Genomic DNA, 24,666 nt, shown 5'->3' with positions numbered 1-24,666 from the left:
TGAGATTTTAAAACAGAATACCACAAGGTCAACTCGAAATCATAAAGAAGTCCTTTCACTTTAGATAGAAACAAGAAAAGTCGAGCTAAACCAAAGAAGGATGAATAGTGAAATAGAAAGAGGTTACATTGGGTATTCCATAAGTTGGATTTAAGCCTTTTGTCCAATCTCGATTCCTACTAAGTCTAGTTCCCAAACTAAATGAACTTGACTAGCGGTGGAGCTAGGATTGGATGACTTCGTATGTGGCCGACCACTTTGGAGCTTTGTGGGTTGAAAAAAAAAGAGAAGATACCAAGAGTACTTTGAGATTTGCTATTTTTTAACTATTTTGGGTTCATTAATACTAGATGTGTATAGGCCATCTTCTTTGGTAAAAAAAAGAAGAGAAAAAAAAAAAAGAGTCAAGCTTGAGGAGGAGACGGCCCAGGCCCACGGTCAAAGTCGGCCGGGCGTTGCACGATTGGTACTTACGGATCTGTCTTGGCGGGGTTGATGGGCACGCTAGGAATGAAAAATTTTAAAAGAAATTCAAAAAAAGAGAAGAAACCGCCAGCTCAGCAAATCGGACTCGCGTCCATCTGCGTGCCAAGTGCCGATGGATTCGAGACACGCCACCCCTCCCCAGTTCGCTCGAGAAAAAGAGCGGGGCGATAGCCATCCTCCCCTCCTCCCCCCGGACGGACGAGAGCCTCGGCACCAAAAGGCGGACGGCTCCCGCACACTGACGGGCGGCGATTCTACTGCCTACCCTTCCCTTTAGGAGGAGGCTCGAAGACGCCGACCTCGGTAAGTCCTCTCCTCTCCTCTTCACTCCGCCCTCCTCCCACGCAAAATTTTTTTTTCGCTCTTGTTTGCTACCGTCTTAATCTCCCGCTACAGCTTTCTCTTCCACTGGAATCTAGATTCCGGCAAGGTTATGATGCTCGAATCCATGAAGATTGCCCATGATTTGGCCGGATCTCTAACCCTCACCCAAACCCTAATCCCATTCAAGCCAGATACCCTGTTTCATGCTCGGATCTGTATACATATACCTAGATTTGCTCTGATCTTGTTTTTATCTGGTTGATCTCGTGTTGGATTTGTCATGTTTGCTTATTTCTGCTTCTTTCGTTTTGGTTTTTTTAAAACCTTAGAAGTTGTTGACCTCTGAAATCTGCAGCCCCTTGCAAATTTCTCATTGGTTAAACGATTTCACTTATCTTTGATTTCTTGCTGCACAATAATGCGAGTATTCTGCATCTGTTTTCTCTGTTAGAATATCCTTGATTTTTTAAACTTTTCTTGAGCAACTATTCATGAACTTGAATTTTTCTACCTGCTAACAATGGACTTGACTGTGGGTGTTCTTCTTGCTTTTCTTTTAAAATTTATGCCACAGTTCAAAATCCTTCTGCTAGATAAACTATCTCCTCTGAAACATGAGCAGGCTACATGTTTCTAGGCGCTAAGCTCTCTTGAATTGAGTATTGGAGTTTCTGCTCGTCCGAGGTTTGAAAACGTTATATATCATAATGATTAATTACCCCTTCCCAGTATCACTTAGCAGGCTAGATCTGTCCAAGCATGATAGAATGCATTCTGTTATGTACACAAAGTAGACACAACCTGACTAACAAGTGAAAAATATCGCTGGCTTCATGTGAATGGAAATGCAGGTATATCAGATGTAGCAGCTTACTGCTTGAGCAAAAAAAATATTTGAAATTGCATCGTATGGGCGCAAATCATAGGACCACGAAGGATGATGAGATAAGCAATTTGTTATTACTGAGGACTTTGGATTTGTGAGAGATGTTATTGATAGGTTGCAGAAATCAAAATCTTAGAATAATTTTTTTAGGGTCATCCCAGTCAGTCCCAAGTTTCAACCAACTGATATTTTCATGGAATTGCTACCTACTACAGCAAGTATTCTGAAAGAAAATTAAAACCAACCTGCAATTTATACTTATTCAAACTTTTGCCGGAGAGGTGACAATTTGCCTCTTGTTTTTGCAGTCTTCTCTCCAGATCGGTATCTTGGTTGTGCGGGTTATAACTATTTTTCTCCAGCATGGAATTTTCTTTCCTTAGCTGTTCCAGCTCAATTTCGTTTTTTTGTTAGTATTAGCCTCAGCCTGCTGCGAGGTTACTATATTCTTTTCTTTCCAGCTCCAATTTCTTTGTTCAGATCAGCTGCAGAATGACTGCTTCCATTTGATATTTTTTAGATCATCATTTTGATCTGCAGCTGAGATTCATCAGCCCTTAGCTGTTCTATTTTGACCTTGAAATCATCTATGATCTTCTCAGCCTTCTCTAGCTTGCTTTAGTCCGGATGTGGTATGGAATTCTCCTTTTTTGACGGTTGAACCCGGTCTTGACAAAAAGGTTTCCATTCAGATTTCCTTAAAAATTGAGTACTTCATATTGCTTGCTGGAGAACAGTGATTATAGCTGTAGAAGCTTTAATTTTTGAAGTTTTGATTTGAAAGATAGTAGTAATATAGGAGGGGACTGAACCAACACCATCTTAGGGGAAAATGTTCCTGAATTCAAAAGTTCATTAAGCTTCAATAATTTTTCTTACCATTTCTAATAATAATCTGTAATCTCAATATCATATGCCTGTAGTCTAACACCAAATTTCCCTTCACTGTTCTTATGAAATGATTATCGCTTAGAAATTTCAACTTAGTGGGATATGGTTCAGAATAATGCTAAATTACTTTTATTTCTGGAGTAATTTTTAGAAATCAGAGCATCTAACGGTTTCTTGGAAAAGAAGTCTGGTTTGACTAATCAGAGCACCTAACAGTTGTCCGAAAAAAAGGTGTACTGTAATTCAACATTAACTCATTGGACTTTTCTGATTTGATTAACAATTGGAAGTGGCTCTAAAGACTAGTTTCATTTACAAAAATTATTTTCTAAAATTACTGTTTTGTTTAATTTCTTTTGGATAAAGACAGTAGGCTCTTGGGCATTATGATACTCATCTTTATGCCCAGTTCCATTTTCCTTTCAAAACATAATTGCATAACTTGTCGTGATGGTTGCTATGTGTTATCATGAAATAGTATGCATTACTATGATTATTTTACCTACATGTTGTTTCAAATATTGCCTTGGTGCGGGTTGGTACATCTCGGTACACACCTCGGTACAATCTCAATACACTTTGATATGCCTCGATACACCTTAGTATGGGACGGGATGGTGTTTTCACCTACCTGAACTTGATTTTGTACCAATTCTCACCTAGTGCGGTATGGCACGCATTGTATGGACGATATCGCAGTCCATGACTTGCCTGCTCAATGAATTTTATTATGTACAACATCAACTTCAGCATAGAATTGCCAATATAACACCCATAAAGAATTGTGTAACGTAAAATATTCTAAAATTTGTGTAATAACTTTTCTGGCTTTTATTTTTCTTGTACTTTTCAAACTTTTCAGATTTGTTTTTGATTTTTTTTTTGACAAACTCTGATACTTTGAGAGCAACTGCAGAAATGACCAAAACTGCCAACACAATAACTCCACAGGCTTGGCCTCTGAAACAGAAACCGAGTTTTTAAAGCTTGGTCCATTCGGTAATGATCAAGTTTTGTTATTATTCAATTATCAATGATTGCCTGATCAGTCTTCTCTGAAGGTTGTTCTTATGATTGTCATTAATTTGAGGCAACCTATAGTGTTAACTATTAGAATGCAATTATTAATTCACTAGCTTGTCTTTATATTTACTTGAATTGCATATCTTTCTGAGGCTATACTGGACTTTTAATCATCACCACATGAATTATCCTTTTTTCTTATGGTTCCCTTCATTTCTCTTGGGCCTTTGTGATAGATTGAGATTTATTCAATGGTAAACTCTGCCCATTCATCTTGTTCAGGAGGGACATAGATGTTTCAATGGCTTCAACAAGGAAATCGAGAAATGTGAACAAGCGCTTTGCGAAAGTGAATGATGAGTGGCTGGATAAAGATGCGACAATTGCGAACAAAAGTAAGACACGCGTAAGTATATGTGGCCTTGGCAAACTTCATAGCTTCTTCTCTCGCAAATTCTATTTTGTTGGTCAGGTGAGACGCTGGTGTTAGCTCAATTTTTCATCTCTCTCATGGATGGATGGATTATGACATGGTTATAGAGCAGGATGTCACCTATGATAATTCCAGTTGTATGCTTTTGAAATCATCAAAGGAGATTTGGGATGCACTGAATGCTGCTGCTGCTAATTAGTACATAAAATAAGTGTTTGGGTTGCTTTTGAAATCTTCCAAGAAGATTGGGGATGCACTGAAAATGTTTGGTTCTGCTGAAACAGACATAATATGAGTATTTGGGTTTGTCTTTACCGATTAAGACAGAGGTATTCCGTACCGATACCGGTACCCAATATAGGTGGTGTACTGACACTCGGTATGCTCAAAAAAAAAAATCCATTTTGTATCGTACGACACTGTGCTAGTGTAGCATTGGTACAGGGTCTGGTACTGAGACAGCGGACCTTGTGTTATACTCTATAAATTTTTATAGTTAATCTTTATCTTTGTATTATATTTACTCATTGTATAAATAGACTATCAAATGGATGCCTATCAGACTCTTGCTCTTAGATTTTTAGATATATGTGGGCATTAATGCCATTGCAGCTAAGTTATTTTGATTTAATGCAATGAAGTGTGCATATGCAATGTTTTTGATTTTTGTCTGTATAACTGAACTAGTAGTACAGATTTATTCTGTAATCTGAACTAGCACATTACTTGTTATTATTTTTTTCAAACTTCTGGTAATATGTCTATGCAGAAGAGGAAATTGTCCGACATGTTAGGCACTCAATGGAGCAAAGAAGAGCTTGAGCGTTTCTATGAAGCCTATCGAAAATATGGGAAGGACTGGAGAAAGGTTTGCCTATATTGTTTTCTGAACTTGCTTTGTTTTTGAGAAGGTTTCTTTGTGATATATGTTGTTTTACCCCAGTTCTGTAGTTATTGAACAAATGAATTGTTGCTATTTGATTTGTTGAAATGGATGTTATGTGGGATACTGGGGGTTCCTTTTCCTTTTCTCAAGTTATGAAGTATTAAAATCTCTGCATGTATTAATAATCTTCTAAACGTATTGACTCTTTTGGGTTACCAGGTGGCTGGTGCAGTACGTAATAGATCGTCAGACATGGTGGAAGCTCTTTACAATATGAATAGGGTAAAGTGTATTTTCTTGATGTGATATTTTATTCCTTGAATTTGTGCAACCTTTTCCTGATCCTATAATTAGGTTCTGCTTCTGAAATAAATGTTAACTAAAAAAAACTTTGAAGTATGAAATTTTATTTACTGGCTTATCAGAAAACAGACATGCATATCAGAAATTTGAAGAGGAGAGGTAAAAAAAACACAGACATGCACCTACATTTTGAAGGGTGCAATTTGCCTGCACATACATCTGTTTGCTTGATTGTGCATGTTGTTCATAGATCTTTTAATAAACTTAGTTTAGATTAACCTTTATATTTACATGATGTTCACATTCTTCTCCATATAGACACATACATATATACAAGTACATTTATCACGTATAACAATCTGTCAATTATTCTGTTTCCTAAAATTTTTGCGAAACTACTGTAACTTCCTCTCTCCAAACTAATATAATCCTGACCAGGAAGAAATTATGATCCATACACTAATACCGAAACAAAATAGTAGATACCTTTTGATAGAAGTTGCATGTTATGATCAGTGGAGTTATCTTAACTGCTGCAATAATATATGGTTCAACACTTTTATACTGTTTCTTTCTTTTTTTAATTAAGTTTTCCTTAAATGTATGTATGTGAGCTTTTGGTTCTATAAAGTTAATGGCTTTGGCTTCTTGATGTATCTATTTTTGGTATTTACTAACACTATCATGTAGTTTGCATGGAGTATCTTATCTATTGCCCTCTAGTTTTATGTTACTCTCTCGCTAGTTGTATCATTCTTGTTTGGTCACCATTCACCTTTAATGTTTTCCCTACATATACCATTATATGCTCTCAAATACCAGTACAAGCCATATTATTGTAACTTGTATTTCGATAGCTCATTTTTCCTTTTCCTAGTGAAGTTTTTTTTTTTTTTTGTTGGATCAAGCGTTACCTTTAAACATGACAATCTGCACAAACAGCTTGATGACTTAAACCCTACTAACACTATCTTCAAGATGCTTCTGGGATTCTTGAAATTCAGATTGAACTGTTGCACAGGTCACAAGTTTTATGATTATGTAGTCCTGCAAACAATGAAAATTCTTCATATATCTCAGCTATGAACTTCAGAACACTGCAATAATGGCTAGTAGTCAGCTTTCGATGCACTAGATTCAAAGTTAATGATGAGCAAATGAGGCTAACCACATGATTATTGATTCTTCCACCCAAAGTTGTATTCTGAACAACCTTGAACCTTGAAATTTCCAGAACGAGATCAAATTTTTTAGTTGATTTATTTCCGATAAGGTTGAAGTTATGATGAACCATGTTGCCATGGATATGCTGGTTGGAGTGTGTGTCTGTGTTGGATCCTTCTAATGCCTAAGAGTTTTTCTCGTGGCCTCGTTCCTAGTGTAATATTTACACCCACATCATGCTGTGTCAATGTGGGTACTTCAGGGTAAATCAGAGTGTGGCAGATAAGATAGAAGAACAGCTTAGAATTTTTTTTTCCAGTATTCCAGTTGACAACCTTATCTGATTGCCTTTGGGCTATGTGTCATGACTTGACCTATGGAATGGTTGAGCACTCTTTTCTTTGGCTAATAGAGGTACAGGATTCGATCACATGTATATTGTATCAGCATACCTTGCATACTACTGATTTATGTTTTTTTCCCAATAATTTTACTATAACCATTTTAGAGTACACTGTTGTTGTTTTACTCTCTTAATTTTTATAATGATGTCTTGAGAAAAAGCTGACCTTATAAGTCGTGTGTTTTCTTCATGAATATAACTGGTCACTATGCAATCTCAGGCATACTTATCCCTTCCAGAAGGAACAGCTACTGCAGCTGGATTAATCGCAATGATGACTGATCACTACAATATTCTGGTGAGATTGGATATTGAGTTTCATATTGATGTTACTGTTACTATATAGGCTTATTTGGTGCTCAATTGCTTTTTTTTTTTGGTACATACAGACATGCATGTATACACACATATGCACTCATATGTACATGTATTTGTGTATATATGTGTGGGTGTGTGCGTGTGTGCATGCATCAGTTGGATCATGGAGAGAGCACTATATCTGGAACCTTATGCATGCGTGCGAGCGAGCGACTTTATACATAGTGAAGTTGATAGTGTAAAGGTCACTATCTTTGAAACCTTGGGTAAAGCACCTGAGTAAATATTTCATGTACTTGGTGCCATAAAGGATGTGCCTGGTCCAAGTTTCCAACACAAAAGTGTAGTCTCTTTGTTTATATGGATTTATAATTCCATAACAATTATGCCTACAAAAGTGTCGTACATCTCCACCAGACTCGGAGGTTTTTATTTAAGTGCAACTGGCAAATCTCCTTTCGTAGTAAAAAATTGCTTTTGCTTTTAAACTTCATGAAGTCATTGGACTTGGTGAAATATAAACTAGACTGATGAAGGCAAGATTACTAAAAATAATTGACATTTTCAATAGACAAAATAATATGGATTTTAAATTTAAAAATTGGTTTTGTCTATATAATTACAAAACGTGTTAACAATGAAAATGTCTATATTTGTCAAAGCGCCTGTACTGATAAGCATTGCTGCCCATTGATAATGTAAAGTCCATACCCACTGCTGAACACTGTCAAAATTCCTGGGTTTGCTCTATGCCAGTAATCTAAAAAGTTGAGTTTAAATTATGGATGATAGATTAAATTACGTACCATAACCATAAACATCAAGCCTTGTTCGAACTAGTTGGGTTTGGTTTCATGGATCCTCATTTGCCAAATTTCATGCTTAAAACTATGTAATAGGTGGAAATCTTCTGCTTAAAACTTCTCATTACTACACAAGAACAAATTGTTGGAACTGTACCTCATAGAAGAAGAACACAGTTATGGTACTTAGACTTTAAAAGTCATATTATTGTTGATACACAACTTGAAATGGACTTCTAACAATAGATAAGGTGTTTCCATTAAAATGGCCACCCTATGTCCATTATTCTTCAGTCTGTAAATTCTTTTTAACATGCACTGGTCCCATAACCTGGAGAGCAATTTGAGTTTTCAAGGACCTCCTTATCATTCACAATTAAACATATTGAGTTGGATTGCAAAGATGTTTGCCATGGTTTTGACAAATTATTTCACCTCCCACTGATAAATCTTTAGTTATTTAGGGATATAAGTTTTGCAAAGTTAACAGTGTATTAGTTTCTATTGTTGTAAAAAAGGAAAAGAAATCTATAGGCTGGATGCTCTAAGGTGATATATGGTAATACAATCAGTATGACCTTGTTATCTGGATGCACTGAATGAACTTTTGTATGATATTATTGCTTATTGTATAGTTGTTTCTTTTTATAATTTTCCAAATATCTAATGTTTGTGGCTGTTTAACTGGACAGCTATGGTATTGCTCGACTTATAAGATATATTCTATGCTACAACTGAATTGGTTCTTTCAGTGCTGCAATATGCTCTAAATATCTCATGGCTGTGCTTCTGAAATTTTCCACGGTCAACCTTAATTTTGATCTTGTTACTGTTTGGTTGGACAACTTGGCTGTTATCTGAAGCAAGGAACTATCAACTGACAGGAAGGGAGCGACAGTGGTCGTGAAAGCAATGATGTGTCTAGAACATCTCGCAAGACTCAAAAGCGTGGTCGGGGAAAATTTCGACTCATGTCAAAAGGTTCCGATGGTCCCTATCCTGATCTACTGCAGTATCAGTCAGGTCCAACATCAGGATGCCTGTCATTATTAAAGAAGAAGCGATCTGGAGGTAACTTTCAAGGTTTCAGCATAATGGCTCTGTAGAATTTTTCTGAATACCTTTATTGGAAGCATTGCTGCTTCATTTGACAATCCACCTGAGACTTAATATGGCCGAAAAGTTCGCTGCAAAGCATTTATATTTTAGAAGATCAGGAGATATAGATGCAGAAGATTGATCTTGTCATCTCCAAGTGCCTACTTATTTTAGTTTCAAGAAATCAACATTTAGACTTTCCAAGAACTTTTTTAATTCTTTATCACTATCAATTTGAGGTAGCAGCGGATGAAAGTAGAACTAAACAAAGGAAACATTTCTGGTTGCATTTATATAATTCTGAAGGATCTGAGTACAATACATTGATTCTTCCATGCCCATGATTTTCTTCTAGACATATGCGATGACCAGTCATCTAAGCAGTTGCATTTATAGATGCTTCAATTACATATTCACATGCACCAAGGATTAAGATATTGGTGTGAGTACCCTTGCTAGTCGGCTGTCAGCTTGGCATCATGAATTTCTTAGACATTTGCTTTGGCCAGTTATATGCATTTATAGATGCTTCAATCAAGCACACATGCACATGCACCAGGGTTTTAGATATCAGTGTGAGTACCTGTGCCAATCGGAAGTTGGCATGGCATGGCTATTCATGCCTGAACTTGTCTTACTTGGCTGAAGCATATTAGAAAACTTAAAAATAAAAACATATTAAATATGCTTTAATAGGTGCAGTGCAGACTTGCTGGGTGCTGGTACTAATCCAGCAAGGTACATGTGGTTGGCACTCTAAACCAGTTAATGCCTGCACTTGTCTTACTTGGCTAAAGCAAAAACTAAAAGTACTTAAAAAGTGTTAAAATATGGATTTAACAGGTGCAGCGCAGATCCCTGCCGGGTGCTGATACTTACCCAGCATGGTATATGCTGGCTGGCACTTTTAACCATGACATGTGCACAAACATGCAGAAATACTGGTGTCAAATACTCCATTTTATATTTTATAACTCCCAGTTGTAATATCTAGAGCTGCAGTATCTGTTAAGTTGGCAGTGCGCCTATCATCATTCCCAACTGCCAAGTGCTGTTTATATTTATTTATGTAATTTTTGTTGAAATTAATATCTTTTAATTTTAGTCTTTGCTTTAAAATTTTCTATGACTTGCCTCGAAGGAAACTCTTCAGTTGCAGAGCTTCTGTGCATATAGCCAGATTGGTTTTTCCGAAATTCTTGACATGGCTTATTGTTCGGCTGTTGTTCAAGTACCCTCTTGTATAGCTTTATATCAAGGCTTCCGACTTTGATTGATAGTAGTGGTGAAATTATGTACATTATGATATTCTTATGTTTCATTTCACATTGTTCTTGTCATTATCATAATTTTAACCATTGCGCTTTATTCCTTTGCCTATAATTCTTGTTAGTTGCCACTATACTTCATCTGGTCTGGAAGCTTTTTTATTTATCAATGTTAGAATCTAATTCATTTCAGTTTATGTGAATGTCATGAGTCTCACTTAGTCAACCTCTGTTGTGGATGTTCTCATGCTTCTGATGTTTGTATACGTAAATACAGACACAAAATTTAATGTTCTATTTTTTCAGCTGAATAAAATTGAGTTCTTGAAACATTGCCAGATCTATTTCCAGGTAGCCGACCTCGTGCGGTTGGGAAAAGGACTCCCCGCATCCCTGTTTCAAATATGTACAGCAGAGACGACAGGGATAAAATACTTTCTCCAAATAAACAAGCATTGAAATCTGTTTCAAACACTGCTGATGATGAAGGTGCTCATGTGGCTGCATTGGCTTTAGCAGAGGCTTCTCAGAGAGGAGGCTCACCGCAGCTTTCTAGAACCCCTGGAAGAAGAGCTGATCACAGGAGATCTTCTCCTGCTAAGAGTGGTGAAAAAAAGGTGAGCATCTTAAGTTCTGGAGTTTATTTCTTCTGCCATAATGCTATAAATAATAAAAAATTCTCTTCCTAATACAAAATGTAGAACGAGTCGGAGATGGACAGCTCAAAGTTAGTTGGTGTTCAAATTGAGGGCGATTGTCATGAAGGCAGTTTAGGAAGTAGAGAAGCTGAGAATGGAGATTTTGTTAGAGATGTCACTCGTCTGATAGAAAATGACGGGGCTGCAGCAGTTGAAACTAGAAGGAAGGTGAAGAAACTTCAGGAAAAGAGAAAAAAAGCAGCAGCAGACATGGAAAATGATCAACTTGATGATGACAGGGAAGCATGCAGTGGTACTGAAGAAGGCATCAATATTAGAAAAGTTAAAGATGAAATTGACGGAGAGACTATGGAGGGTAAAACTGTAAGAGGATCCAAGAGTTCAAGGAAAAGAAGCCGCCAGCTATTTTTTGGAGGTACGTGTCAAATTTTGTGCTTTTTCTTAGGATTCTCAATATGATTAAAAGGTAGTTATCATTTCTTCTTTTGAATATTTTTATTTGTGGCTGTGACGACATTTTATTGTTTGTTCTTTATTTCTAGCTTAACAATGTACAAATTGGAATTGAATTCTTACTACCATCTTCTTTTATTTAACTGTGTTGCTTATTCCATGTACTATATGGTCAAGTGTCATATGACATTGAGCACATCTTTGATCCCTTTCTAGACAAATGAGCAAGATTGCGCCACCCCCCACCCCACACACACAAAAAAGGAAAAAGAACTTTCATAGTTCTGGTGATAGACAAATCTTTTATATTGAATATTCTAATCTTCTAAAATGAATTATTTGAATAATTTTTGGTTACTTATTCAGTATGTTGGTCATTGAAATATTTTCATGATTCTCAATTTTTCTCGTTTAGTTCTTTGTATGTGATTTTTACCTTTTGTTTCCTTTCCAGCTTGATAATATAATATATTCTATGGAATTGTGCATAATGCTAATTTTGTTTCCTTTCAAGCTTGACATTGAGAATATGTTAAATTGATTGGTGCATGATGCCATACAATTATGTTGTTTCACTTTCTTTTGGCACATGCCATCTTGTCTTGTTGTCTGTTACATCAAATGCCTACGAAATATTATTCTTGTTCACTGTTTTGTTCATGTAGATGAAAGCTCCGCCCTTGATGCTCTACAGACACTTGCAGATTTGTCTGTAAATATCTTGCTGCCTACCTCTACCGTTGAATCTGGTTAGTTTCCTGTTCATATGTCTCAGATTTTTTTTTGTATTTTTTAATTTTACTACTACTCTAGTATGATACATAACAAGTCATTGTTGTCAGAATTAGTGTTCATCCTTTTGTAGTTTGCAATGCTTTCTTTTTTCGTATTGAATTATTGAGTACTTCCTTTGGTTCCTTTTGTTTCCTTTTCAGAGATTAAGAATGCACATTCTCATGACCTTTCATTCTAGATCTTTTTTGAGAACTACTATTACCAAAAGTTAGTATGAAATTGTTGTTGGGATGTATTTACATTTGTAAAGTGGGTCATTGTTCATAATTGTTACATTACTAACATGTTCAGGAAACTTGTTTCAAGTGAATTAAACTTGTAAACCTCACTATTTGTGGATTGGAAATTGGATTCAATGTCTTTTGGTTTTTGAAGTTTGTATCAACTTAGATCTGAGCTGCTAAGAACATTTTACTGTCATTTATCTGTAAATATATGTATACAGAAAAACAGGAAGTTATGCCAGATAAGGTGAACGTAGATTGTTTATCATTATCAACATGCACAATAATCTTATTACATCCATGGTTTTAAATTTCAGATTTTCAGTCTAAACATGTCAAAATTTGACCTTGATTTTGGAGGTTTGGCAATTTCAGCCATTTGCAAAACCTATCTTGTCTAAGGCTAAAGGGCCAAAGGCCTTATTTTGCAGAACCTCTAGGAAGAACGTTGCATTTTTATCTCAACTAATAATTTTTGAGTTTGTTGCAAAGGCATGTTAAGTTCTAGTTTATTAGAAGTTTAAGGGCACTAAATTTTCTTAAGCATTTTATTGTATTAATTAATCATTTGAAATTCTACATACTGGGCATGATTTTGTCAGTCCTGCTTAAACTTTCATGCACATTACCGAAGAAGTTCTATAACTTGAAGTGGATTAATAAGGTATAAATTCTCAGTAAATAGAGTTTTATTTTTTGATGATGTCTAAGATTCTCTATTAGCCTGATATTTCCATGGTGGCTGGTTGAGGAGGTTATTTGTGGTATAGCATGGAAAAAATTTTCTCTCTTTCTAAAACTTTCTTGATGATGATTCTATGGGGTCTATAATGATCATTTTGTGTCTAAAGTAAATGTAGTTAATATTAATATAATCAAACATTTCTTGACTTTTATTAGTACTAGTGGATACAAAAGATAATTGCTCATTCCTCACTCTCTGTAGGACTCCTGATAAAACCTTTATCTTCCGTGCTGGTGCTTGCAGATGCACCCACATACTAATGCAACGAATGAGCGCATGCGCATGCGAGTGAGAGAGTTCATTCATCATATACAGATTGGAGTTTAGCTGCTCAATATCATTGCATATATAAAAGAACAAAAACCAAGACATGATCCTTTAATCATTTCTGGAGACAAGTCCTTTTAGTTAGTTTGACTAAATGATCTTGCTTCGACATGTCTGAGTACTGTACTTTTTTTTCCTTCAGAGGTTATCATGAACTGTTTAAAGGATTAATGTCTAATTTATGAAATTTGTCGATATTAGCCAAATGAATTTACTAGCACTGTGTTTTTTGTTTTTTAATTTCACCTTTCTGACCTTATCTACATGTTATTCATTTAAAAACTGATCTTCCGTTTTTCTAATATGTATGTCTTTCTCGTATGAATTCTAGAATCATCTTTCCAAGTTAAAGAAGAGAAAAGAAACATCAACACTGCTGAGGAGCCTAATATACCTGAATCAATGTCAACAACACATGAGAGAGATCAGGCCAAAGTTTCAGTGAAAAAGGAGACAGGGTATTCGACAAGTGTTGGTACTGATGCTGTTACCAGGAAAAGTGCTAAGCCTGCAAAGTGTTTACGTCATGATGTAAATGCCATTTCTGAAGTGAAGCAGCAAACTTGTGCATGCACCAGTAAGATGCAGAAAAAAAAACGGAAGTCTTCGACTGGAAAAGTAAGATTCTAATGCAACTGTTTTGATAAACATGATATTGCCATCTCATTTTTTGCACTTACCGTCATTTGTTCAGTGTATGAGATGTCTTTTTCAGGCAGGATATGAGCTGCCTTTGTTTTATGACTTCTACCTATTTATTTTTACCATTTGCAGGCTTCAAAAGGTGAATTTAATGGTGATTCTCAGAAATGTGAACCACAGAAGATAGAGGTGCCTTAATCTTTCTTCCTTTTTTTCCTCATAACTTGATTTCTTATTATGATGGCTAAAAAATGTTTCTGGAATAGTTTTAAAGACTCTGATTGACCTTTTTTTCTTTCTATTATAGTTGAATTTCAGCTGGCTATTTCTTGTCAAATGTACTATATGCAAATCGATACATTGATATTTAGCTTCTTTTAGTAAGTCTATATATTATATAATGCATGAAATAAACTCTATTATATCCCCCTTTTCTTGTACAATGAAAACGGGTTGTACCTTATTTTGTTAGTTAGCACCAATGTGAGGAGATAACTTTGATTCTGCCTGGTATGCATGAGCTCTTGGTCTTGTTTGTGTGTGTTTCATAATTGTTAGATTTGATTAGCCCTATGCTGTTCTCGTTGCCATTATTGATGACTTCTACTTATGGCCTTCTAGCAAGGCTTGTTCATGTGCAGTCTTTTTGTGAATAATAAGACTTAGCAATTTGAAATCCTAATGCAAAAAGAACCTTTATAAAAGAGGCTTCAATCATAAAGGGCGGCTCAGTGCACAAGGCTCTTGCCATTGTTTTGTCTAGGGATGCTCAAATTTACACAGCCTTACCTTTGCATGTGGAGAGGCTGCTTCTGTGTTTCGAACTTGCGACCATGGAGGAACGGTGCCATTGGGCCATGGTTCACCCTCAGGCTTCAATCATGACGTGGCATTTTTAAAGCTTCTTGGATAGCCTTTGTACCCTTCTTTCATGAAAAGGCTCAGATGTCTTGGTCGATGGTCTTGCTAGTGGTTGAAATTTTTTTATGGACTTCTTAACCATCACAAGGTCCAAATTCACATGTGGTAAAGATGGGGAGTAGGAGGAACATTTTCCCCTTAATACTTTCTGCCTAATACATTCAAAAGAGGACATTAAATTATTTTTGCTAGTTTTGACTAAGAAGGTTAAAAATTGGAAAAAGAATCGATGATTAAAAAAAGAATAAACAACAGTATTAAGTAATTAAATGTCAGAAAGTGGTAGACATGAAGAGATGCACAACTCTTTGTGCTAATTTTGCTAAAGTAACCATACATGTATACTAGAACTTCTCAAAACTCAGGTCAATGGAGGCGTAATTAAGTATCACATATTCATGGTTAAGCGATTGCCATGGAGGCGTAATTAAGTATTACATATTATGTAGGTGCCAGCTAAACATTGGCACGGTAGAGGTATTGTGCCATATGATTCTAATACTTGACACACCCCATTGCAAAAAGATTCACAAATCTGTAAAAGGATTCACATTTGTCAAGGTTTATTCTATATTTATATTTTTTAATAAACTTATATTAATTATTATTGGTGAACATTATTTTTTAGTTTTGCTTTTATCTAGGATTACACCAGTCTTCCTTGATATATTTATCTATTGTTGTTAAAAATGTGCATTAAAATAATTTTAAGCAATTGTTGCTCAAGCTAACATTTCATAACTACGTTTAAGCATTAACCACAAAAATAAGCTCAAAATTGATATATATCTGGTTTGACTGATTAAAATAATACATTTAAGTTGATGCATCCCCCCCCCCCCCCCCAGCAAAAAAGAAAAAAAAGGCACGCACACACAAAAACCAGAATATAAAAAAGAAGAACTTCATTTTCTAAAATTTTGATTCAAATTCTTCATGCCAATCTATTTTCATCTTTTCTGTTAGTTTTCTAGTTTTCTTTGTTTGCCTTATATTTATATTTCACTTTATTTACTATTTGCAATTTGAGAATAATTTATGCTGACTGTGTTTTTTCTTTCTCTGATGGAGTAATTGATAGATGAATTCCTTCTGAAAATAAGATGGCACGAAGTTCTAGTTATGGATTTCTATTAATATTTCTTCTGATGCACTTGTTTTCCAGGTCTCACCAGAAGAAGGGAAGAGATTGATTAGTAAAACTAGACGTGTTAGTCAAGTTAGTTCATCACCAAAGCAAGCAAAATTGGTTAAACCACAGGAGAACTCTTCTTCAAGTACTGATCTACTTAGACCAGTCACAGATTCAAACGAAACAATTGTACAGGCTTCTAGTACTTGTCCTGTTAGCTTGCTAACCAAAAGTAGAAGCCGCCGCAAGGTAGGTCTACAGAAAGCATGGAGATCGAAGGAGTTTAAGTCCAATGAGAATACTGTAGGCAATCGTCCTGATAAGTACTCACATCCTATCAACAGGGTGGTTGATCTCAAGGTTTGATATATTTTATCTTCTATGGTCCAAGTGTTACTCAGCTAGAAGTTTTTAACAAAGTCTGATGTTACTTCTTGCAGCAAAAACTTTCTCACAGCTTGTCTTCTCGAATGTTGCGTAGATGGTGTATGTTTGAATGGTTTTACAGTGCGATAGATTATCCTTGGTTTGCCAAAAGTGAGTTTGTAGAGTACCTAAATCATGTGAGATTGGGCCATGTGCCAAGGCTAACTCGTATCGAGTGGGGTGTCATACGAAGGTATTTTCATATTTCGTATTTATGTTTTATTGAGACTGTTTACCTAAATGCTTGTTTGTTCATTATCGCAGTTCTCTTGGAAAGCCACGTAGGTTGTCAAAACAGTTTTTGCAGGAAGAAAGAGAGAAGCTTGAGCAATATCGGGAATCAGTAAGGAAGCATTATGCTGAACTTCGAGCTGGTGTTAGAGAAGGACTCCCAACAGATCTGGCTCAGCCTTTATCAGTTGGGCAACGTGTTATCGCTTGTCATCCCAAAACAAGAGAAATTCATGATGGAAGTATTCTGACTGTTGACCGGAACCGGTGCAGAGTTCAATTTGATCGGCCTGAATTAGGGGTCGAGCTTGTGATGGTAATTGCGTTATAAAACAGCTGCTGCTTAGCTAATTAGTTTTGTTCTTTCTTATTGTTTTTGGAATCTTTGACCTTGTTATTTATATTTTTGAAATTACATCATTAAATTCCCTAATTCAAATTTATTGTTTTACAATTTGAGGACGAACTTGTAGCTGTGAGGAGACGAATATTTTATATAAGCATTTACTGATTTACATGCACAGATACATAGAGGCATACACAGTGTGCACACACATACATACATGCACGCAAGCATGCGCAATACATACATACATCTGTCCATGCATTTAGATACATCCTTGATTGGCACCTTAATCCTCTGTTTGGTATGAAGGACGGATTGGAGGATGGATGGATGGAGGAGGGAGCCGTCTATTTAGTGAAATATGGAAGGATGCATAGGAATGATTCCTTCCTTTATTTGGTGTAGAAGGAATGAAAGACAGGATGGATGATATGTATATGACATTTTTACTAACTACCCTTTAATAAAAGTATTATTATTATCAATTTATAACACTTATTTATACTAAAGGAGGACAATATATAAACTTATAGTTTTTATAATTTATAATTATATAAAAAATTATATAAATATTTAATTTAAATTTATTCTCGTTAAATAAATGATTTTATAAATTAGTTATATATGAATTAATTTATTTATATATTAATTATATAAATGGCTAATTAATTTATAATTTAATTAAAATAGTTAATCAATTTTATATAAATATTTAACCAAAAATAAGTGAATATAAATAGAAAAATAGAAGACAATTCTAATCTTTTGCTTATAATTATGGAAATTATGCACTAAAACTAAAATAATTAGTAATAAAATTTAATAGTATAGGGTTAATAGTATAGGTAAAACAAAAAAAATATAAATAAAATGAATGAAAAAGTGAAAGTGTTAGAGTTTTGTCAAAAATTAATGAGGGGCAATTTTGGCAATGTAGAATCTCACCTTCACATTTTCCATCCATCCTTCGATGCAAATTGGTGGGTCAGGATGGATGGGCAATCCCTCATTTTCATCCATCCTAACTTTTTTTTTGAATCAAATGGTGGATGGGGGCCATCCATCCTTCCAACCCTATATATCCTCCCTCTCATGAACCCAACGAAACACAGGGTAAGTCTTCCATTAATCTTCATATACAACTTTTTGTAGCTTATTCATTCCATTCTATCTTTTTAGCTTCTTTTTCATCACCAGATCTATTGTTTGTTCATCATCGGTCACTTTTATGTCAAATTCTTGGTGGGGATGTCCCTTAAGTTCAAGGGGATCGTATCTCTAAGATAAAGTAACTCCCTTAGCATTGATGGTTGGGTTATGGACTTATGGTATGGTAGACCTAGAGATGCAAATTGGGCTTGGCCAGCCAATGGCTGTTCAACCCAGCTTGTATTGTAAGTAGGTTGGGCTAATGTTTCTTTGGCTTGGCTGAGCTTGGGTCTCAAATTTGTGGCCCCATTTAAAACCGTGTTGAGCTTGGGCCACTGATTTATGAGCTTGATAGCCCCACTCACCCTGGCTCAAAATTCATATAGTATGTACATGTATTTTAGATACCCACACATACATATATATGCCTAAATATTACCTGTTTATAAGCAAATATTATCTGTTTTTTAAGTAAAGTCTATTAACTGTTTTAGGAACCAAATGTATGTTTCTTGATTTTTATTCTTCGGTATGGTATGGCACATGTAGGCATGAGAAGACATGCTAGGGCTGGCCGCTGGCTGGTATGCCCCATGTCAGCGATGCTTGAACTCTTGGTGGAGAAAATCTTAATACTAAAATGGTAGTGCTCTTTTATTGAAGCAATTGGATTTTCTTGGGTTTCATAGTTTATTTTTGATCATTGTTGTTTACTATTCAAGTGCAATTTGATGCTTCTTTTTTTTGTTTTGTTTTGGATTCTAAGGGTTGGTTACCAAATGAATGTTTTTGCTGTTTATTGACAAAAGATTCAATGTGATTTGTGACTTCTGAATTTTATAGCAAGCTCCTGGATATTGTGTAATCACCAATACTATTTCCAGGATATCGACTGCATGCCACTGAACCCATTGGAAAATATTCCTGAAGCTCTTAGAAGACAGAATATTGTTGCGAATAAGTTTTGCACCAGCTTCTCAGATACAAAGCTAGATGATGGATCCAAGGAGTGGAAGATTGGAGGCTCCATGAAGTTTGCTCCAGCTGAGAGTTTGGAAATTACAAATGGGTCTTCTAATATTGCTTCTTCTAGTTATCCGATGCATACTTTAATGAAGCAGGCAAAGGTTTTTTGCTTTTCATTCTGTATCCTTTTCTGTTTTGAACAGTGATGGTTTGTAAAGGAGTATCCTAACGGGCGAACCTTTCTGACAGGGGGACACAATTGATGCCATTGTACAGGCTAAAGCTACTGTAAATGAAGTTGCAGTTGCTGCACAACAGGCAATGTACAGTCAGCCTTGTACATTGTCACAAATACAAGAAAGAGAAGCTGACATAAGAGTCCTTGCAGAGTTGTCGCGTGCCCTTGATAAAAAGGTAATGCTTGTTGGTAACAATTCCTTGTGGTGGGGTTTCTTACTGCAATATATCCTTCGCTACCAAAGTCCTAGGGAAAATTTATTGTTGACCCTAGAAATTTGCCATAAGGCTTGATGGTTATGATTCCGTGTATAACATTCTGTATACCATTATGTTATCTGCTTTTTTCATACTATAAAGCAGGAGATGTTATTGTCAAAGCCTTTTCCTGTTGAATTTGAGGTAAGTTATGGAGCAGAAAGCATACCTGTCAGTTGAGAAGGCTCCAAGGACTTGGCACATTTAATGACCAGTTCGATCTGGTGTCAACCTCTGGAAATGGGTGTGGTTTTCTAGGCCAATGCTAAGTTAGGCAAGAAAGGTGCTTGTTGTGAAACCTGCCAGTTGGTGGTAGAAAGGTTTTACTTAATGGTTGCAATTCAAGTTAATAAAACAAATAAGAGACTCTCCAAAATTCACCATAAAGAGCATTGATGTGGACATAAGCATAAAAAACATCTACATGTATTGTGGGCTTATGGGCTTATAATTCATGCACCCTATAAAATTCAAAATAGGGTTGCAAAACAGAAATCGGAACTGCTCAATACAATGTGCCAGTTTTAAAGTGTCTATGAACAAAATATTCACATCTTTTGCAGACATCTTGCCTATGAATCAATTCATCTTAAATTAAAAGTTCTAAACTTCTAATGGTTTGATACATCTTTCTGATTTTGGGATTAGTAAGGCATATGCCAGAATTCCCGGATATATATATATATATATATATATATATATATATATATATTTAAAATCGCTTTAAACCTTGTAGTTTATGTTCAATTTTATAAATTCGACATTGTAATTCCTCATTTTCAAATTTCCATGTTGCCCATTATATTGACTTGTATCAACATTGGGGTATGGTCTGGTTCAGCAAACTATGTGTAGATCTGGAGCATATGTGGTACAATACTAGTACATGAATAGTACAGGGTCATATCCTGAGATTTGGAACCTTGGTCTAGTGTCAAGTGTTGATAGTTTACTATCATTGTTTGTTGATTTAAAGTGTGAAGGAGTGTTATGAAGCTTATAGGTGTCCATGTGACTAGATACATCAAAAAGGCTAATTTTTAAAGTGTCTAGGTGACACTTCCTGTAAACGTTATGTTTGAAGGAATAAAATAACTGCATTCCAGCATAAACAGTTGTGCCATATTTACTTATTATTAACATATAATGAATTCATCTCTTGAACGTATCATTTTTACAAATTCATTTCTTACCACGGGTCTTCTCTTGTGTCCATGACTGCTCTAGTGATATCAATGGAAGCAGCTTAACTTGCTGATACAGGGATGCTTCCTACCTGGGCAATGGAGCAAAGTCCAATGGTTCCTGTGTATACAGGTCAAGTTGTGATTTGTGGGTCTAAAACATATTATTAGTGCTGTCCAGATAAAATAAGAGATCAACTCACAAGTGTTATGACCAAGGTCCGCCATACCGGAACCGGTCCCATACCGGTTTTTCAACAATAAACTATCAGTACCGGATTCCACGCTGATCCGGTACCGGTCCCAGGCCGGACCGGTACGTACCGGCCCGTACCGGCCGGTACGGACTGGTACGGCAGACCATGGCTATGACCTTTGTTTCTTATCATTATGCATTCATTCCTTAGGCATGTCTGACAGCTGTCCATGTAAACTGTTAGCCATTTGATGCCTGTTAAATTTCAGTTAGGCATGCACCCCTGTCCACAAACTCTCTTTTTGGTACCAGTTGAGAAAGCTTTTAATCAATGCAGATGATTCTACTTTGATATTTTGCCATTTATGTTTGTATCTAACCCTAAATATGTTGGACAGGATTTGTTGTTTGGTTGGGTAGTTTTTCACAATATTATAAGCTATTCTAGTGACATTTAAATTCAAAAGATCCTATCTAGTTTGTAAATGCTTCTTTTGGAATTTCATAACAATATACATTTGTAACAGCTGATTGCATATGATGTGTTTGCTAGATTTATATTGCAAAACATTTTTGTCCTTTAACTTACATCTGGTGCCTGTTGCTTGTGGTGGATTTCTTTCTGTTCTTATTGCTCATAAATCAGAAAGTGGTTATGAAGAAAATTTTAGGGATTCTTTAAGTTAAGACTACTGAAATTAGTGGAGATTGGTGAACTGCTACGCGTTAATGTTTTCTAGGAAGCTTTGCTGATGGAACTGAGGCACATGAATGAAGAAGTTTCTGGAAAGCAAAAGGATGGTGATGCCATTAAAGATTTGGAGCATTTTAGAAAGCAATATGCTATGGTGCTTGTGCAGCTAAGAGATGCCAATGATCAGGTAAGAATCATTCATGGACCTTATGCCACTCATGTTTTAATTGCACATTTTTCTTTTTCCTTAGATTTTTGTTGTCTATATTGCAAAGTCTTTAGGACCAAAAGCTATTGTCTTTTGTTTTCATTATTAGGTTGCTTCGGCCTTGCTCTCTTTGAGGCAGCGCAACACGTACCATGGGAATTCAACACATGCATGGGTTAGATCCATTGAGAATTCAGGGGGGGCTGCTGGACCTCCAGACTCTTGCAATCCATCAGCTTTTCTCAATCAGGATTCAGGATCTCATGTAGCTGAGATTGTTGAAAGTTCAAGGCGGAAAGCAAGAACGGTAGTTGATGCTGCTATGCAGGTGGGTTTGACCATCATCATTTCTCTGTATCAGGTTTTTTATGTTTTTGTCTCTTATGTTGGTTCAGTGTTTGGAATTTCAGAATTCAGTGGTATTCTTAGTCTAACAAACGTAGAACCAATTATCAGTTCTTAGCCTGTTTTAGATGCTTGCTTTCTGGGAACAAGTTCTCTGTAGTTTGTCAAATTTATAGTTCCAAAGAATATCTAAGAGTATGCATTTGTCTTGATACACTTCTCAGGCTATGTGTGCTTTGAAAGAAGGAGAAGATGCTTTTGTTAAGATTGGAGAGGCTTTAGATTCTGCTAACAACCGCATTTCTGGACCTGTTTCTGGTGTATTTGGAGTAAGACGCAATCCTCTAGATCCAGGACATGGCATTTCAGCATATCAAGATCATACAACATCATGCATGTCTGAGGCAACAGTTCATGCTAGTCCAAAACCCCATATTTCTTCTGATTCAGAGATCCAACTTCCATCAGATCTGATTTCATCATGTGTCGCTACATTGCTCATGATACAGGTAAACTCTCTTGGAAATTATATTATTATTCAACACACACCCGTATAATCTGTGGTGGTTGTCATATGGCTGTATGTTTTAAAATTTTGAAGATTGGTATGTGAAACTCGTCCATCTCTAATCCCTTGTGCGACATAGAACTCTTGATCGGAACTCAGCTTGCCTGCGACTCTTGATCTTTTTAAAATTCTTATATTCTAACTTTCTAAGGCACATTCTAGTGCATAACTTGAAAGTTTACACCATAGGTTAAATGAAATAGCCTTTGAATCTCCCCTAAGGAGATATAACTTAACTGATACTAAAAAATTTCAATTACCCATTTTATTTGATCCAGCATATAGAAGTATTCTCATAACAAATTTTGTGAAGCCGTTGATAATCAATATCAAAATTCTCATTTCGTAAGAGCGATATTGTCGTAGCGATTTTTATTTGGTTATCGAGCCTGTTAGTACTAGAGCAATTTTTCTTTTGAATTCATTCAAAAAAGTTTTGTATATTCCAGTATGGGTGTTTGTGTGTATGTGTGTGTGTGTGTGTGTATATATGTTAAATGAGATCCAGAAGTGCAAAAACATTAATGCAGAGGGACATTGGTGTCTTTTTTCCCATTTATGGTCCGATATGAATATTTACAACTTAATTTAGACACCATAAAGCAGATATGCCTTTTCCTTTATCGTAAGGGTCCCAGCATGTATTTGATGATGAGCCAAAGAAAAAAGAGCATATAATTTTAAGATCCAATTCCAATTCAAGTCTGCATTAAGCATCAGTATTTTGGAAACTTTGGAGGGCTAACACATACGGCCACTTGGAAATGACTCGATATGATATTTGGAAGTTGGAAGTCTTGAACATTTCTGGACAAATTGACATATCCCTAAGGATCTAACTATTGCAACTATGCAATAATTATCTACTCTCTGTGTTAATATTACAAGTAGTTTATACATGGATTCTAGTATTGCTTGATTTCTCTCATTTGAGTGGGTCAATGCTCCTCGCGGTATATTATTGCCATTGCTATGTTAATATACGGGTTATTTTGTATACCTTTGTCTCCTAAAGTTTGTCATTGTTGTCGAACAGACCTGCACCGAGAGACAATACCCACCTGCCGAGATTGCACAGATTCTTGATTCTGCAGTCACAAGTCTTCAGCCATGCTGTCCACAGAACCTTCCAATTTACAGGGAGATAGAGACATGTATGGGCATAATTAAGAACCAAATGTTGGCACTGATACCAACTCCAAGCATCATACCTCCTGTAGAGGTACCCGTTGCGCAAAAATGAATCCGAAGCGTGTTTTGTTTCTCTTGTCAGGTTCATTTTTCCCGTCTTGTTTGTATCGTGATGAAATGATGATATGCTCTTTGTATCAGGAGATAAAGTGATATTCCATTAAGGCATGTACATAAATACAACTGTTGGTTATTTCTTCTGTCCAGCTTTTTATGCTCAACTTATGACATAAGGTTCTTTTTTTCCGTCTTGTTTGTACCGTGATGAAATGATGATATGCTCTTTGTATCAGGAGATCAAGTGATATTCCATTTGGCACGTACCTAAACACTCCCTGTTGGTTATTTCTTCTCTCCAACTTTTTATGCTCAACTCATGACATTTTCCACTTTGTTTAATGAGAGGCAAACAGAACTTTTTAATAGGGTGGCGCAGACGGACAAAAGGAGGTAAACTGCAGGTTTAGAATATAAAATTTTTGC

The 24,666-nt window shown here is 35.9% G+C and overlaps 1 protein-coding gene across 10 annotated transcripts; it reads left to right on the top strand.

Moving 5' to 3' along the window:
- Positions 1 to 562: 562 nt before the first annotated feature.
- On the top strand, positions 563 to 24,429 carry LOC103719317 (protein ALWAYS EARLY 3-like). 10 transcript variants are annotated; one of them, XM_088710725.2, is made up of 21 exons: positions 591 to 789; positions 3,504 to 3,586; positions 3,893 to 4,016; positions 4,813 to 4,911; positions 5,149 to 5,211; positions 7,020 to 7,097; positions 8,805 to 8,991; positions 10,626 to 10,903; positions 10,988 to 11,360; positions 12,064 to 12,147; positions 13,821 to 14,107; positions 14,264 to 14,320; positions 16,218 to 16,544; positions 16,625 to 16,803; positions 16,875 to 17,157; positions 19,221 to 19,463; positions 19,552 to 19,716; positions 21,918 to 22,058; positions 22,189 to 22,407; positions 22,649 to 22,933; positions 24,029 to 24,429. In XM_088710725.2, exons 3-21 carry the CDS (start codon positions 3,912 to 3,914, stop codon positions 24,233 to 24,235), a joined length of 3,660 nt encoding a protein of 1,219 aa, XP_088566851.2. In that variant the 5' UTR covers positions 591 to 789; positions 3,504 to 3,586; positions 3,893 to 3,911; the 3' UTR covers positions 24,236 to 24,429. The 10 variants fall into 10 exon arrangements, with proteins under 10 accessions (XP_088566856.2, XP_088566853.2, XP_088566850.2 ...); XM_088710731.2 differs by having other exon boundaries at positions 621 to 789; positions 3,893 to 4,005; XM_088710728.2 differs by having other exon boundaries at positions 621 to 789; positions 10,638 to 10,903.
- Positions 24,430 to 24,666: the final 237 nt, after the last annotated feature.

Source organism: Phoenix dactylifera, chromosome 14 (genome assembly GCF_051530095.1).
Source record: "Phoenix dactylifera cultivar Ajwa chromosome 14, Ajwa_hap1_PhDact_Kaust_v1.1, whole genome shotgun sequence".
In the NCBI taxonomy this organism is placed as follows: Eukaryota; Viridiplantae; Streptophyta; class Magnoliopsida; order Arecales; family Arecaceae; genus Phoenix; species Phoenix dactylifera.
This window is presented reverse-complemented; position numbering and strand designations above follow the sequence as displayed.